The sequence below is a fragment of the Eriocheir sinensis genome, chromosome 46 (genome assembly GCF_024679095.1).
Source record: "Eriocheir sinensis breed Jianghai 21 chromosome 46, ASM2467909v1, whole genome shotgun sequence".
Lineage (NCBI taxonomy): Eukaryota > Metazoa > Arthropoda > Malacostraca > Decapoda > Varunidae > Eriocheir > Eriocheir sinensis.
The window spans coordinates 1,687,533-1,704,486 of NC_066554.1; the positions used below are offsets into that span (position 1 = coordinate 1,687,533).

Genomic DNA, 16,954 nt, shown 5'->3' on the forward strand with positions numbered 1-16,954 from the left:
AGGGAAGAAAGGGAAAAGGGAGAAAATTGAGAAAAGGGAAGAAATGGAAAAGGGAGAAAGGGGAAGAAAATGACAGAAAGGGAGAAAAGGAAAGAAAAGGACAGAAATGGAGAAAAGAACAGAAAGGGAGAAAAGGAAAGAGAGAAAAGGGAGATGCACAAAGCTTTCATTCCCTTTTCTCCCACAAATTTGGCCCGTCGCTGCTACCGGGTTAAAGTGTATTTTTAGAGGTTGCCACTTGTCAGGTAAATGAAAGCTTGCGGTAAAGTATATATACTTTTTATTTTAGAACAGTAAACAGGGAGTTTTTATAGAGCAGAAAGCATTAAAACATCCACTGAATATTTCAGTTGCATGTCACGAGGGTACAGATAAAACACAAGAAGACACAAATGAGTGATTCTAGGTGAAATAAACCAGATAAAATAACTGTAGAATATATCTATACATACTTTAACAGACAGTAGTCATTTTGTCTTATTTTATCCCTGCTACATAGTTTCTGGTACTGGGACAACACATTCCCTCCCGCAGGACCCTCAGCCTCGGGTCGGACCGTCTCATCGCTCCTCCCACTACCAAAGTTTGATTCTACTTTCAGATAATGTTCCTTTGTCATTGACATTGCTTCTGAAAATACCTTAATGACTTATTTTCTCCAGGCTAGTGATAATTTTATTTACAATGAGACCTTCCTAGATTTATTCTTCGTGTGAAAGACCCAACATTTCCATTAGCAAGGTTCAGTAGTATAGCACAAGTCATGCAAGTAATACAAACTAATTAGAGAAGAAACACACCAATACTGATCACCACTCGCATGCTACACCAGACTTTAATATTTAGAAGACCATCTATTGTGATGGTCATAAGGCAGTGACAAATTCATGGAGTTGAAGGAAATGTATAGCTGACCTAACTTGTGCTTGCTTTATCCAATGTGAAGTACTGTCGTTGTACAACAGCGCTAATTGAAATTTGACTTGACTTGCCTTGAGAGAGATTTTACTCGCCACCACACATGCACTATAGATGTTCCTTCACTTGTGTATGTATATGTTCATGTATGTATTCAACAATCATATTTCTGAAAGTATAATAATACACACTTACTCATGCAGTTACCTTTCAGAAATCACGGGCACTAGAATGAGGAAGGATAATGTCTGCTTATGGTTTGTGTGTGATGAGAGAAGATGAGAATTAACAGACCTAAGTGAAATGTCACAATCATTCACTTCTGTAATCTTATAAACACATTAATTTTAGGTGATACATACTTCTTTGTGTTTGTAAAATAATGCAGTTCAGTTATTTTAACCTATTGATATAATGTCATGAAACACTATGGAAGTATTGACCTGAAAGTATAAGACTATGAACTTAGATAACATAAGAGAACTGAAAGAGATTGTTGAGAAGAGAGCAATTATTTGATATTACTTGAAAGTGAGTCAACAATGTCAGGCATGCGGCTGCCGGACTGTGCCTGCCCTGCCACCGCTGCCTACCCATTGCTAGGCAGGAAATACAGAAGTTACTCCACACGACAACTGAGAACACTACACTTAATCCATTGGTCGATGTCCGTCACCAATAATTTCCCTAAGAGTCAGATACAATATTATGTAGTAGTACTGCATGACACCAAAGTACACCTAAGTCCAGTAAATTACAACTGGAGATCAAACACAATAATCTGTCCATTAATGAGATCTAGTATACAAATATTTTAATTGCTTTTCCCCAAGCAAAACATTCAAACACTTGATGAGCAAGATGGCAAGGTAAGACAAGCTAAGAGTTACTCCTCACACATGTGCCAAAGAAAGCTTATAGTCAATAGGAGCAAACAAAAAGAAGGTGAGAAACTTACAAAGTAAAGGTGGGCTACTCCCCCAATAGCAAGGTGAAACACCACAGTGTAATTGCAGTTTGTAAAGAGCACAACACACATAAGCACAGCAGTACAACAGCACGAGTTACAATATTTGGCACACGATAAACAACCAGAAAATTTTAGCGCACAGTTGCACTTTAAACCATGCACCATAAAAACACAGTGCAGTTAACTGTTCTAATGATACTCAGCTCTACAGAAGCCATGAAACATAGAGTGAGTAACCTATGATGTACAGTGACCTTGAACCAGCAGCCTGCCTCTCACCCTTGAAGTGGAAACCTGATCTTAGACTAAAGATGAGCAAGATTATTGGGGATGGAAATGCATTAAATTTAAAAAATAAATGTTTCACCTTATTTAGACATAGCTGAGCAGTTCAAAAATTTCACAAGATTTCCTACTGTAATTTCTAACACTGGATTCAAGCAATTGTCATGGAAAGATTTAGAATTAATTAAGTGAAATGAGAAAAATGCTGAATCAGAAAAGTATCCATCAACAGAGTGGAGAGGAGGTCAGTGATAGCAGGAACAGTAATAGCAAGGATATCAAAGCAATATATTTGTAGAACCTGGTCATTCAGCAGCCCCCATGACCAGGGAGGAACAGAGGCTCCCTCACACACACCTCTTGACCCAGGACTCTGTACACAATCCCTCAGCTCTTAGCTCAAAAAGTCAAAATTCAGTCAAAGTTACAATCAGGGTCTAAATCACTATTGTTGGGCCTTAATTTCACCGATATATTGATAGGTCCTACGTAACTTATTGAATGCCTATCATGAATTTCACTGTGAGCCAGTCACAAAGTGAAGTCTGTATGTATGTATGTATGTATGCATGTATATTCAGGGGTTTTTTTCTGTTTCACCTATGGCATCAGTAGGCTTTCTTGGAGAGGTCTGGTGGTTGGCCCCTGCCTACTATGGTGCAGTCAAGTGTTTATAGTGGCTCCATCTTGCCTGGCTCATGCTGCTCCCCAGAGCTCATCTTTGATCCTCTTTTTAGAGAGAACCAAGAGTCCGGGTTGATAGATGATCTTCAGGACAGCATGTGGGAGGTCTTAGGCAACTCAGCAATGGCTGAAAACTGCCAGCTTAATTGTAGCAGCGGGCCACCACCTCCCATATAAATATATATAGATATACAGTATAATATATAATAAAATGTGTGTGTGTGTGTGTGTGTGTGTGTGTGTGTATGTATTTGGAAGTCCAGTTGCATTCAAATTAATGAACTCACTCAGACAATGATCATCTTGCCACTATAGAGACGCCAATGTCTAACTCAACCTGTACTTGACGCAGGACTCCTACTTTGCCTGAAGAAGGTGAGGACTTCATGTACGAGTGGCAAGTGAATGTGTCTGCAAGATTTAAGGCATTCCTTGGGAATACATTTTACTGAATTGATATTACAGGAATCAAAATTTAAAATCCCTTAAATTACATTCAGAGAAAAACTCATCTCACTAGAGTATATTAAACAACAGAGCCCATATTCTTATTTTGGAATGTATAAGCATCAGTAAATAAAAGTGAAGTCATGAAAAGTGACATTGAGAAGCATTGGTTCTTTAAGCAGAGATGTAAAAAATGCATTACATGTAATGGCATTGCAATGAATGTTTGTAATGGATTTAAATCACAATGAATCAAGTTGAAAATTCCATTATCACTCTATCACTTTACAAACATGTGCTCATGGTGACCTTGAACCCACGAAGGAACACACACCAGTGGCGGGAATGAGCGGCTCGTGGAGTATGTGTGTGTGCCTGACACAGAGGTCTCTTGGTGGGCATTGGCCCCCACTTGGTGGTGGTGATTTTATTCATATTTTGCAGTGTAGTCATTATTATACATGTATTTACTGTTATGCATGTGTGAGCACATCACCATACTTAAATTTGCATGAAAAAGTGTAACATGACCAAGTTGCCACACAGATTTGTAATGACTGACTTTCTAATAAATAACTATTTAAGGTAATATTTCCAACTGTTTTATTAATTATATTGAAACAAAATGTGGGAGTGTCAATGTTTGTATTAAGTCAGCAAGAAAGTGGCAGCAAGTGGTGTCCAACACAGCCTCCAAAGGGGTTCAGTGCACACACTCACACACTGATGTCAATTTCAATCTTGTTCCATGACAGGTGTGCACTAATAGCATTTTACATAGGATTTTATTTATACTGTAATAATTATTTACCATATATTTATTTGTATATTAATATTTATTTGGACACTTATTGATAGTATTGTGCTTATGCTTTTATCGACATTAATGTTGTGCAAATGATAACATATTCCTAAATGATATGTGGATATCATTCTCCGTCCCGTCACCCAAATCACTGATGGTGCTCACAGCCCACCACTGATCTACCACGCTTGTAGTCCACAGGCAAACCCACCTCTTAACGCATAATTCTAACCAGTGTTACATAAATAATCTAAGATAATACTTTGCTGTATTTCTGGTTGCACCTCATTAGTAGGCATTGCTTGTGTGTATATCATTAGTTGTCATGGCTTATGGAATATGTCTCAACTGTTTGGGAAACTTTTTTGTTTATTCTTTTTCAGAGTAAGGATTCCGTCAAAAGACTAAAGCAAGCAAATGCCTGCAGCAAAGAAACAGAAAGTTCCAAAACTCAAAAGTTAACTTCATTTTCATAATGTCTTACTTATCCCTGCCTCAAAGGGCTTGAGTCAGGGAAAATGAGAGGAAACAGAGGAAGAAAGACTTCTAAAGTTTATCAGTGACAAGGATAAACTGAAGGTAATAACTAATTTTTGTGTTAGTAAGAGGAACAGCATAAGGCCACAGGAGGAGTGAGGCTTGTAGTGTGCAAGTTCAAAAGAATCAGAGTATTACAAAAGCATATCAAGACTGCATAAAAAGAAATATTACATAACTGTGAAGACGGGAATTTCTACAGAAAATTGCAGAGGCAAATAGCTTTAGACTCAACCCTGCTCAGAACTGTGTGACTGGAGCCCAACACTGTCTCCATACATGGGCAAGGCTCTTTTATAGTTAGCACATGAAGGGGCAAGGGATTGACACACAAAGCCAGCAGCCTAACCATGAAAGATAATTTAGCAACCAATCAAAACTTCCAATTAACTTTCAACTAAGATTTAAAGTAAAGTGTTAGTTGGATAGGATTAATGTAGAAGAGATGGACAGCTGGATGTTAAAAAAAGAAGAAAGGATGGCTGTCTGGAAGGTTGCATCTAATTGATGGTGGAGAAATATTAGTTTGGGAGACAATGAAGCCCACCAACTTCCTCTAGACCCATAACAAATTGTGCAACTCCAGTCACTCAATGTTAAAATGCAGACAAGAGCCATCAGCTTGAGAGGATAAGACAATCGGTTAGGGAAAGCTCAGTAATGAATGATGATGACCAAGGCGGGGATCCATAAATCTTTTGCGGCGGCATCCATGTGAGGTTGACCAAGACAATGTTGGGAAGTCACTAAATTGTCCAGTTGAATCTTTGGCAGAATTCTGAGCAACAGTTCAGATTTAGAGGTACAAATGTGACAGCTGTGATGCATTAGGATAAAGTAGAGGTGGAAAGATGACGACATTTTCTTTTTACAAGTCAATGAAGATAAAGTACCTTGGACAGCAAATAGTTGCCATAGTTCTTGGTATTTACTTTGGTCCAATGCTACTGGCATTTGGATATATTAGGAATATTTCCTAAATCATGAAAATAAACCATTGACACACTGTTGATACAGTACCTACACCAGCCTACACTTTGGGCAACCAGCGCTCCTGATGTTCACTTCTTTGGCTCTTCTTGAATTAGCTTAAAAAAATAACAGCCTGAAAGACAAACTAATACCCACACCAACACTACCATCCTCTTTGAACTGTATAGACCTGCTCTGTGATTCTGTCAGAACTATCTGCACACAACAGTCTCATGACGGGCGCCTGTCAGCCTTCCTTGCCCTCACACCCCTCCACAACGAGCCCGAGACATATAAAGTGACACACAAATGTAATGCTATTACATGTAATGACATGAAATGTGTACAGAAATGATTGTGATATAATGATTTACAGTAAAGCACACACACGTTTCACGTAATATGTAACTGATCTTAAAAATGCCTCTCTGCAGTCAAGTTGAAGTATTTGATTTATGTTTAGCTGCCTCAGGCACACACCCGGCAGCATGCCTTCGAGAGATTGCAGGAGTAATAGTCAATCAAAAGTATAATTACAATCTCTGGTAAAATTGACATCAAACTCTAGCTACCAATGCATTCAGTACTCTCCCAAGGTCAAAATTATCAATTATCATTTCAAAATTAGGGAAATGCAGTCAATTAGCTATTCAGTGTGCATTATGTTAAAGGAGACGTCAGTTTTAATGAAGGTAACACATCTTTCAACAAAAGTAGAGCTGTATCTCCTTTCCATGTTTTGTCTCTAGGTCCAGCCTTTATTTATTTGTACAAAAGGTTAATCCTAAACTCTGGGAGTTCTCAATCCTTGTTCAGAGCAGAAAGTTGTAGATGTGGTTGGCCACTCACACACCTGGCAAAGGACTTCACCCCTACCGGAGGCTCTTCCACATGGTGACTCATAGGAAGCAAAAAGAAACAGCTTGTGCAATGCAAGTAAAAGTCTTTGAAGAGATCCTCTTTCTACTCTGAACTCCCCTGTCAAGTGGCACGGGGTGGCATGGAGGGACGGGGGGCAGCAGCAGGGGCGGGAAAGGGGGGTCCAGCTCCTGCTGCAGAGAAACCCATAGGGGGAGATGGGAAGGTGGGGGAGGTGGGGGTGGTGGGGGACATGGTTGCAGATTTCGCCTTCTTCTCTTTCACAGCCGGAGGAACATTTTCATAGATCTGCTTCGGGAGTTCATCAGGAGGCCTGCCAAGAGAGAAACAATACCATCATTTTAACATCACTTGTGAATACATCACAAAGACAGGTATCACTGGTCATTTTCTTCAATGAACAGACAGAACTAAAGATAAATTAAATTACTATAATATTCATGTAATTATTATAAATGAGAATATTACAAAGTTATGGAAACTCTACTTTAAGAATTCTGAAGTCATTCCTACTACCTTGTGGCTTCAAGAAAACCGAAGACCTAAGTAACTCCAAGACTACAACAACTACATCCAGTGGTACAAGACACCCTCACCCTTCAGGCACCTGTTTGGGGATTTACATTGACTTCATAAACTACTTCTCTGATCCCCAACACTGGGGCTGTGAGGTGCGAGACCATCACCGGAGAACAGCAGCAGTAAGCACTTATGCCGGGCGCTGGACGGTGGTGTTCCCTTTCTGTAACTTTGTCTTCAAACTTTTGGTATTTGAGGATTCCTCTGTGCCAAAATGAAGGGTGAGGATTTCCTGGGTGCGTTTGTCCCTAAATTTTCTTAAATCTAATCCACGAGTGATTAGAAATCATAAACACTAAAAAAATGAACTTCATTATTATACAATTAAAACTTACATATGTTTTTACAGGTGACAACATTAAATATTGTGCATTCACAAAAAAAACTATATATTAGGGGAAACCTTTTAGAACAATCTGAGTTAAAATCAACAAATGTGAGACTTATTTAATAATCTATGACAACAAGCAGGACCGACTAGCTTGTAACTAACACAAAACAGTCACAGGGGGTCCGCGAGGCCCTGGTAATGGTCACCCGAAGGTGTAAGTGTCTGCGTGTCCTGTGTGGGGTTAAACACACAATATTTTTCGCTATGAAAATCATCAAAATCCATTCCAAAATGAAATGAGATTGCAAGAAGTATACACCTACGATGCATCCATGTATCCAAAAAATGTTCACAAGTAGTCAAGCTCCAGCTGCCAGCTGAACCAGTGACAGTCAGTGTTACACCAGTAGGTATCTTGTCTCATGCATCTTTGATTGTAACTCTAGTACAGGTCAAGTATATGTTTTGATTATGTTTTGTTCCCTTCAAGGTGACCCTCAAGTAATGGCTGCTATATTCTTTACCATAAATACTGTCTTTTACTTGTCCCTGCTAATCCTCCTACCATGATCATCTAAACTAACTCATCCCTACCCTGGTACCTCCACACTGTAGCAACCAGCACTCATAGCTGTGAAGGCATCAACTTGGGTTCAAGTGCTGCCCCAGGAAGTCAACAAGTCACTTCTCCAGATTTTCATTCACCTTGCGAGTTGGTGAATACATGGTAGTCATCTTGGGAGTACAGGATAAAGGAACTTGTGGGAATCTGGCAGTCACACTTTACCTTGTGTCTAAGGGTCTAAGATTAATACCTGCCACAGGTTCAACAGACTCAAAAGCCAAGACAATGGTGTCAAATTTCATTTGCACCTGCATATACAATATGTTGGTGAGCAGTGTGTTTCTAATAAACAATGATTGTATATTCAGACTTGTTGCATTATGAAAATGCAGGTCAAATTTAGAGACAGTCAGCCTCCCAACATCACCAAGCCATTGCTTACTGTAGGATACATCTTTGCATGACTGTTCTTTGTCATGAGACACTTTCCACAGCCCTGGTGGTGACAAGATGTTTCTGTTCAACAAACAAGGTTGACAATACCTCCTCTTTTTGCAGATACTGTTGTAGAGGGGCACTCAAAATAAAACATTGGGCCTCATTGAACTTTAGTAACAAGGCCATAATCACCAGAATCTGGTTGATACTCATTTCCCACTGGTGAGAGCCATCACTGCCTGGAGATGCACTGGGCCTTTGTACACACAACTTGAGCTGCACCTTAAGTTACCCACTCACTATGTCAACTTCATCATTACTATGAATCCTGCGGCAGAAACCAGACTGAGCATCACATGCTCAAAGTGACTTATTCAACCACTTTGTACAGTTATGACTATCAAACACATAAGATAGGTTGAACTTTCAGCGTTTGTCTTGGAGGGGCGTGCATTTTAATGAAAGGATTTCTAAAATCTTTGATACAAACCAATGCATCTCTAAATGTTTAAAATACAGTAATTGTGTAACGTCCCTGCCGGCATACCAACACCGCAGAAGCCAGTTAAAAGCCAACAAGGGATTATTCCCAATTTTCCCAGTTGGCTTTTAACTGGCTTCTGCGGTGTTGGTATGCCGGCAGGTACGTTACAATTGGAACACCACCATCAAGGTAGAGAGAAAAGGTAAATTGAAGGAAGACACTCTGTAAAGTTCAAAGACAGAGTAGAAAGACACATTGGGCTAAACTGTGAGAGAAATGAGATCATTATGAGAAGCCACATTATTGTGCATGCAGAGGCATGAGTGGAAACTTTACTACAACCCTCTCACTACAGCTTACAGCTCTCTAGTTCCTCTTACCCTTGACTTCTACCTGGCCACAGTGCCACATGACCTCTGGTGTCCACCATTGTATTTTGCACTGACTCACTCACTCCTAGATTGTCAAAGGTACCTAATTACCAGTGATATCTAGATTCCAACTCACTATCAGAGTTTTTGGAATAAGTTAATTTATACTTGACCTGTAACTTCATCATAAGATGATTAAAATTAGAACTGCTCAAAATCATCTTTTGTGTGATAACTAACAAGTTTAAATAAAGTAAAATATATAAATAAATAAAACTACAAAAAGCTCACAAGAATGTTGGAGGGAGATACAATCATGCTGTACCGATAACTATTTGAAAATCATTGAGTGTCATCGTTCAAATGTGACATCTGAAAAAAAGAAAACAACCATAACATTACAAATATTTCCCAAAAGGAAAACTTATTCATAAATATCACATCAAGACAGCTCGTCAAGCTAAGGGTGTGAAGGAAACACTGTAGACCAGATCTGAAACACCACAAGCAAAAAAAATCAAGCTGGATGCAGAATAGACAAGCTGAAGGCAAGTGCTCCAACCTTGGACTTGGGAGTGATTGAGTGTCTCCGCCGACTAGTGGATCGACAAAGATAGACAAACATTATGAGCTACAAGGAGAATGTTAAGGTGTCAGGTATGTACAAGTAAGGTTTGTCATGAAGGCTTTGCAGTGGTGTTTGTGCCTACACTCTGTTGTTGAAGGCTGGACTCAAGCAGGGAGGCACTAAGTATAGAGCAAGTCATAAACTGCATACCATACAGTAAGCAAAGGTCGCTCTAAATGATTTCTGTTCTTTATCTTTAAACAGTTTTTTTTTATGGATTATAGACTTAATCCTGAACAATTATTTTGATATTTATCTGCAAGTATGACATCGCTATTTAATTATTCTACTTTTCATGAAATGTTTACTTAATACAAACTTCTATAAATTTAGACCATTAAAACCTTTTAATCATACAGAAAGAAGTATATATACATATATGCAAACATGAATACATCAGCCCAAAGGTCTGATAAATTAGTTTCATATTGTATTCCTTTCTGTTCTTGCCTTGAAATAGGAAAGAGAACAAGGCAATACACACACACACACACACACACACACACACACACATACACACACACACACACACACACACACACACACACACACACACACACCTACAGATGAAGTATTTTTTGCATATGACAGCAGGTTAAATCTGCCTGAGGGACAAATCAATATGTACACTGATAATAATATTCACTCTGCCATTACTACCACCACAATTCTTGTCGAAATTGGCAAGACGGACTCTAAAAATCACACTTAACTACCAAAAACTCTTCACACACACACACACACACACACACATATTTGGTCGTTCTGTCCCACATAAGTCAAGTGGTTAAAATCAGAGCATAGGTCCTGAGCTACAGCTGAGCACTTAGAGAGAAGAATACCCATGGCAGGCTCACCACTGTCATGATCAACACATACAGGTGAAGAAATGGTCCAGGTATTCAACACAAACTACATAGTACATTACCAGGTATACTCTACAGACAGAAGCAATCTATGAGAACAAAAGGGGAAGACTGTTTAGATCACAAACTCTTTTTCTTACACTTCTCAACCCTTACTCGTGTTCTTCAGCTTCCCGTTTTCCACTCTATATCTCTGAAGAACGATGAAAGTCTTGAGAAACTAATAATGCCATGTTAATTAAGTACACACCTTCACAAACAGCTAATGTACCCTAGGCAAAAGATAATTAAGGAAATCTTTAGACTAAGCAAAGAGTAAACACACGGCTTGTCACTGTGCACATCTTTCAAGCATTACCGACTGACAGCAGAGATTAAAGATGACTAAGGATAATAACAAAAAATCCAAAGATTTTCGACCCTAAGTATTAGAGGCAATACTAATGATGAGAAGTGTTAAATGTTGCGTGTAAGCCAACACATGCAAGCAGACTTGTACATTATCCCAGTTTCCCATAGATAGGATTGGAGGTCATAGAAAGCCAGAAGAAATAAAAATTAGTCATAGTAAATATAGCCCTGTGAAATAGGTTACACAGTACAATCAACTCTTCATTCAAGTACTGTCGACCCCGGCCTCAGTATTTGCACAATGTTGTCACTGGCGCCACGTGGCGTCTTTCAAGGATGCCTTCAAGGTCAGGAGTGCAACCTTGGCAGCGCTATGCCATACTGACAACTTCCACTCCAGCTCATCAACTCCCAGGACTCTTGCCTTTCTTACAAATCATTTATTAAGACCCTGCTTTCTGCATACAAAGATAGCAAGTAAAAAATCTAGAAACAGATGACTAGAAAAAGGAGAAAAGGCATTAAGTTTAAGAACTAATTGAAAAATGGACCACTTAATATTTCATCACTGTTCCCCAAACTCTAGCACTAACAAATGCATCCAGCTGTTGGTGGGTCAGTCATCTTAAATTTCCACCCTTGTGTGGAATAACACCTGACCCCAAGGAATCTTGGCTCTTTTCAAAATCATGTTATATATGTGACCTTTCCCACTGCAGAGCCACAAACACGGTGCACTGCTCCAGGCTTCAACTCTCCTCTGACTAAGGAAGACATCAGCCATGAATAAGGCTTCTCACTGAGGGAGGTTTCCATAACAGAATGAAGAGTGACATCATCTGTTTTCCATAATTACACCATACTTTATTTTTCTTGTGTATTTCTCTTTGGTTGACTCCCCTGGGGACCTTGATAAATTAGGTTTCTCCCAAAGTTTTTGAACAAAAACTTGCAAAGGAGAGTAATTGGCAGTATTATCTGCTTGTCCCAGCATTATTTATTTATTCTTAAGTCCATCCCCTAGATGCTTTGGAGGTTTCTTGAGAGACTCTACAGACTATCGATTTTAACTTGAGCCCTTGGCCACGAGACCGCGCTGGTGCCACATCACTTCATTACTCTCCTCAGAGAGGGTCTCTCTCTCTCTCTCTCTCTCTCTCTCTCTCTCTCTCTCTCTCTCTCTCTCTCTCTCCTCTCTCTCCTCTCTCTCCTCTCTCTCCTCTCTCTCCTCTCTCTCCTCTCTCTCCTCTCTCCCTCCCTCCCTCCCTCCCTCTCCTGAGCGACATGGCCAAGTGATATGGAAGGTTTACTGAGTCGTCTTTCCCTCAAATTCCAAGCCATTCATAATACCATGCAGTCGTATTATGAATATATATATATATATATATATATATATATATATATATATATATATATATATATATATATATATATATATATATATATATATATATATATATATTCCATAAATAGATGACGTACAGACTAACAGTGAGACAGATCGCCATGCGCAGGTCATCACTAGATCTGTAACCAATGGGGGTTCCTCCAGGCCAAGCCACAGGGCTCAAGTTAGAGTCAATGGACTATAGTGGTTAGTTCCAGTCCATGCTGGTGAATGCATTTTTATTTATTGCAATACCTATCTTGGAAGTGCAGTGAGGTACTTCCAGCACTTTCCTGTTTAATTCACTGAGTAGAGACAAGCTTAATGAATGACTAAAAATTCCACTGTTACTTTCCCAACATTTCCCTCTTAAAATATAACCATAGTTAAGAAATAGCAGAGATAACACATAAGTGAATTAGAGTATGACTGCCATGAAACAAACTTTCTACTCCTGTGACTTAAGTGTGACAAATGGTGAGTAACATTACCTTGGTAGATGGTTCTCAGACTGTGTTTTGGGAAGAGTGGCGGTGGACATGGGCCGCTTGGGGTCACGCGGTGTGGTGGAAGGGGTGGTGGGCAGCGAGATGGTGGACCTTGAGAGGGACTTCCCCATTTCTATTCCTCCAGCAGCCTCACTGCTGTATTTGATGTTGGTGTACTCCCTCCCCAGCTGCAGGCTCTTCTGTTCTGCTGAAATGCGCTGCTGAACGGTTTCTATGTGGTGCTGCACAGCCAGGTACACAAACTTGTACTGTGCTTCAGTCTGCACCATTCCTGAGCGCTGAGACCTCACCATCTGTATGGTTCGCTGGATATCAATTTCACAGTCAAGACCTGGAAGCAAAAATATTTTTAAAAAATACAATTTGAGCGTAATTTCAGTGTGTTATACATAGAGGGATGAGGTTCATATCCTCATGACAAACAGTAGAGTAATCCAGAGGCATAAAGGTGGAGATGGTGGTAAAAGGGTTTTGTGATCATTGTAACTCGGGGCATTTTGTGCAGGCCTTCATCTTTACATTTCATCATAGCCTAAGCAGTATGTGCCTCTGTGGTGTAGTGTTTACTTTGTTTAATATGCCAAGACACAAATCAGCAGGCTCAGGTTAGAATCCTGGCAGGGGTAGTCAGAGTGCAGCCCACCCAGCTGTTGATCCTCCCTTTAGGGCTGGTTGAACAAGATAAATTTCCTCTACCTTGTCTTTTGATCTGGTCAAGAATCATATCAATGACAATGAAGGTTCCAGTACGGCCAATCCCGGCAGAGCAGTGAACCACCACCGGCCCGGCTGACGGGATGTCCTCCTGACGCTTGTTGACGTCATGGAGGAAGTTGAGGACACAGCCAGGGTCAGATGGAACACCATGATCTGGCCAAGCCTGGAAAAGTTTTTGTTGTAAATAAACAGGGCTGAGGAATAGATGAGGTGGGGCAGAGGTGGTCTTGCCAGGAAGCATCAAATAATTTTGTTCAACTAACTAACTTCTTAAATGAGACAGATCTGACTAGTGTTCAGGCAAAAATTTGAACATCAACTTCCTAAAACACAAGAGTTGCATTTTAGTTAGTTAACTCTCAAGATCCATAATGGATTCCAAAGGCACATATATTATTTCTTGGTCTTAGGGAACAAGTAATGGATCAGTAATAAATAAACATGCAGAAGCCGTTGTTACGAACTGTAAAGTGGTAGTGAAATATTTTTCTCTCCGTCTGGTTATCTTTGTTGTCTTTGACAACCAGGAACTCTCGTAGAATGTAATCGTTGTTTGAGCTTTCTGAAATGTTGCGAACTGTGATGCGGCCGTAGTCTTTGCTGGAGCCCTCGTCAGGCCAGTACCTCCCACACTTGTTCTAATACGGAAATGAAAGTAAAATATTAACTTTACCAAAAAATCAGGTATTAAAAATATTCCAACAAATGCACCAATATATCTATACCTCAATTTTACATGGATGAAAAAATAATATAAACTTAATAAACTATGCACACACAGTACAGAATGCCCTCCTCTGCACACTGCACACATTTTCATGGGCACATGACGTAAACACCAAGACCAACATATGTAAATGTGAAAAATACTGGTACTCTTGGGATAATAAAAGTTTACCTCCTATTCTGATACAATAGATCTGTTTCAGGTTTAAGTCAAGGGACGAGAGGAGTTTTAAGTCTAAAGTTTCTGTCGTTCATACCTTGCCACGCTCCACCTCCTTGGTAGTCATGACAATCACTCGGGTGTTTTCCTGCCACACCATCCACCAGAAGTCTGCCAGGGTGGACGGCAGGCAGCCTTGCGTTGCTATGTAGGTCTTCGCCTCGATGCCCAGGTCTTCTTCACTCTAAAAATTATATCATTTAACACTTAATTTCATGTTGACTGCCTGTTTTTCCTAAATAAAAATGAAAAAAAAGAATCTTTGGAACAGAAGAAAGCCATATACTGGATTTATTTGCCTGAAGAATACATTTAATAATAACAATAATAGTCGGGATGCTTGGCATGGAAGCTGCATGGAATGTTACCCATCCGTGGCACAGCTGGATTCCTGCTAGAGGGAACAGGAACTGGGCCGGTATACATAAATCTTTTCTGTTAGCCTTAACAATTTCTGCTAGTTAGCAGTAAGACGCCAACAGAAAGCAAAACTTGGCAACTGTTGGCTAGCAAACAGCTGCTTGTTAAGTTTCGGCTCAGGGGTGCCAACTGTACTATACTCTCAACACTCTCAAGTGTTTATATTCATTAATCTGGTGATTTCAATGTCAATATTAATAAAAAACAAAAAAATATGTTCACCACCTGAGTCCTGTCATGAGTTTGCATGGAATTACTGGCTGCAAAATATGTTTTCACCTTGTTTTTATCTTAGGTATTCTTTTGTCTCTCCTAAAACTTTAACTTTCTCTCGCGCTGCAACAGAAGAAAACAGGAAATGTTTTAGCATTCACTAACATATTGTATCTATCCGCGAGGAACTATATCGTAATTTTCTTTGTAAATCCAACAAACATATCTATGTATCCACGCAAGCCTTAATCTCCTATCATTCCCAATTAAAATGCTTTTTGGATGAAGAAAAACGGTCAACAAATAAGGGAGGAGTTACAATAAGAACAAAAGCAATTCTGCTAACAGCTGTTTGCTAAGCGGTAAAAGTGCTCTCTGCTGCTGTTACCCTAACAGTGCTGTTAAAGCCTTAACGAGCTTTATGAATATATGTTAGCGCTTAACAGAAAAATGTTAAGGCTAACAGGAATATGTTAGTCCTAACAGCTGTTTGCTAGTGGTAACAAGTTTTATGTATATGGGCCCTGGTCATGATGGGGCAAGTGCCTGTGTGTTAGCATGTGCCAGTGTTGTGTTTCAATTTACAAAGGAGTCTGTGGAGTAGGAGTTAGAACAGATGAGCTAACCAACTAAGGCGTCCCAACTCACCGTTATAAGGTTAGCGTTGATGTAGTCTGAGCCAGGTATTCCCGGGTCTGTGTCCCGCAGGATGACCCGGGTGTGATCAAATGGAAGGATGTTCTTGTAGCGATTTTTGTTGCGGTTTTCCGGCTTCTGTCCTTCTTTCCGGGAGTAGAGTTGCTTGCACTCTTGCTGCTGCAGGGACTCAAACTCCTCCCAAAACCCAGCTTTTCCCATGGCAGGCCCCTGGTGTTCCTTCTGCAACGTTGACAAGTCAGGTCTCTTTGGACAGAGGGATGCTACATAAAAGTAGCTTCAGTTCAGATTACTTTAATCTTGGGCTTGACAAATTAGAAAATGTTAAAAGTCTCAAGACACAGCTAAACTCTACCCTACCTATTACTGGCAGTTCAGTGCAGTATGAAGGAGTAGGGGCTCTTGGTGGAATGACAAAAGTGAGTCTTGCTGCCCTATTTAGTACAGATTGAACTTTCTTTAGCAGATAATTTGGAAACTCCACCAGTGAAGATTTGCAATACTAACATGAAACACCACTGAGGGAATTAGATATAAACATTTTCTCACATTTCATTTAGCTTGTTATAATTCCATAAATTTTATCAGTGTTGAATTTTCAATCAAATGTTTTAATCGGCACACTTCTCCATTTCTGAAGGTATAAATACTTATCAATACAAAAGTATCTCAGTGAAGAACATTCCTGAGGATAAGACCTGTGCTGCAGCAGCAGGACACACTGAAAGATGAAGGCAGGCAGCTTGCCCTCACAAGGATGCCGTTTTACTAGTTGCCGACTGATTTTTTAAATAATATTCGTCATATTAGTAGTCATGCCATTTTAATATTAATAAAGTGCTTTGATATTCTTGAAATCTTCTAGTTGTCTATATTTTGTTTCGGGTGATTCTGATCATTATCATTTTTACAAACCACCTTTCCAATGACTTAAAATGTTTAATGTTAAAAAGTTTCACCTGTCACAAAGTCATTACTAATCAAAACTTGTGAAC

General features: G+C 39.7%; 1 protein-coding gene across 14 annotated transcripts in view; it reads right to left on the reverse strand.

The window, feature by feature from the left end:
* Positions 1 to 263: 263 nt before the first annotated feature.
* Positions 264 to 16,954, reverse strand: part of LOC126980976 (tyrosine-protein phosphatase non-receptor type 11-like) — a 75,483-nt gene continuing 58,792 nt past the window's right edge. For 10 of the 14 annotated variants that reach the window (XM_050831491.1, XM_050831494.1, XM_050831490.1 and 7 more), the window contains 6 exons: positions 15,951 to 16,181; positions 14,707 to 14,853; positions 14,188 to 14,361; positions 13,703 to 13,886; positions 12,989 to 13,337; positions 264 to 6,810 (listed from right to left, as the gene is read on the reverse strand). In XM_050831491.1, coding sequence (XP_050687448.1) covers positions 6,600 to 6,810; positions 12,989 to 13,337; positions 13,703 to 13,886; positions 14,188 to 14,361; positions 14,707 to 14,853; positions 15,951 to 16,181 — 1,296 coding nt within the window. In that variant the 3' untranslated portion in view covers positions 264 to 6,599. Of the gene's footprint in view, positions 6,811 to 9,827; positions 9,862 to 12,988; positions 13,338 to 13,702; positions 13,887 to 14,187; positions 14,362 to 14,706; positions 14,854 to 15,950; positions 16,182 to 16,954 lie in introns of all 14 variants that reach the window. The other 4 variants (XM_050831493.1, XM_050831492.1, XM_050831489.1 and 1 more) reach the window with 4 other exon arrangements.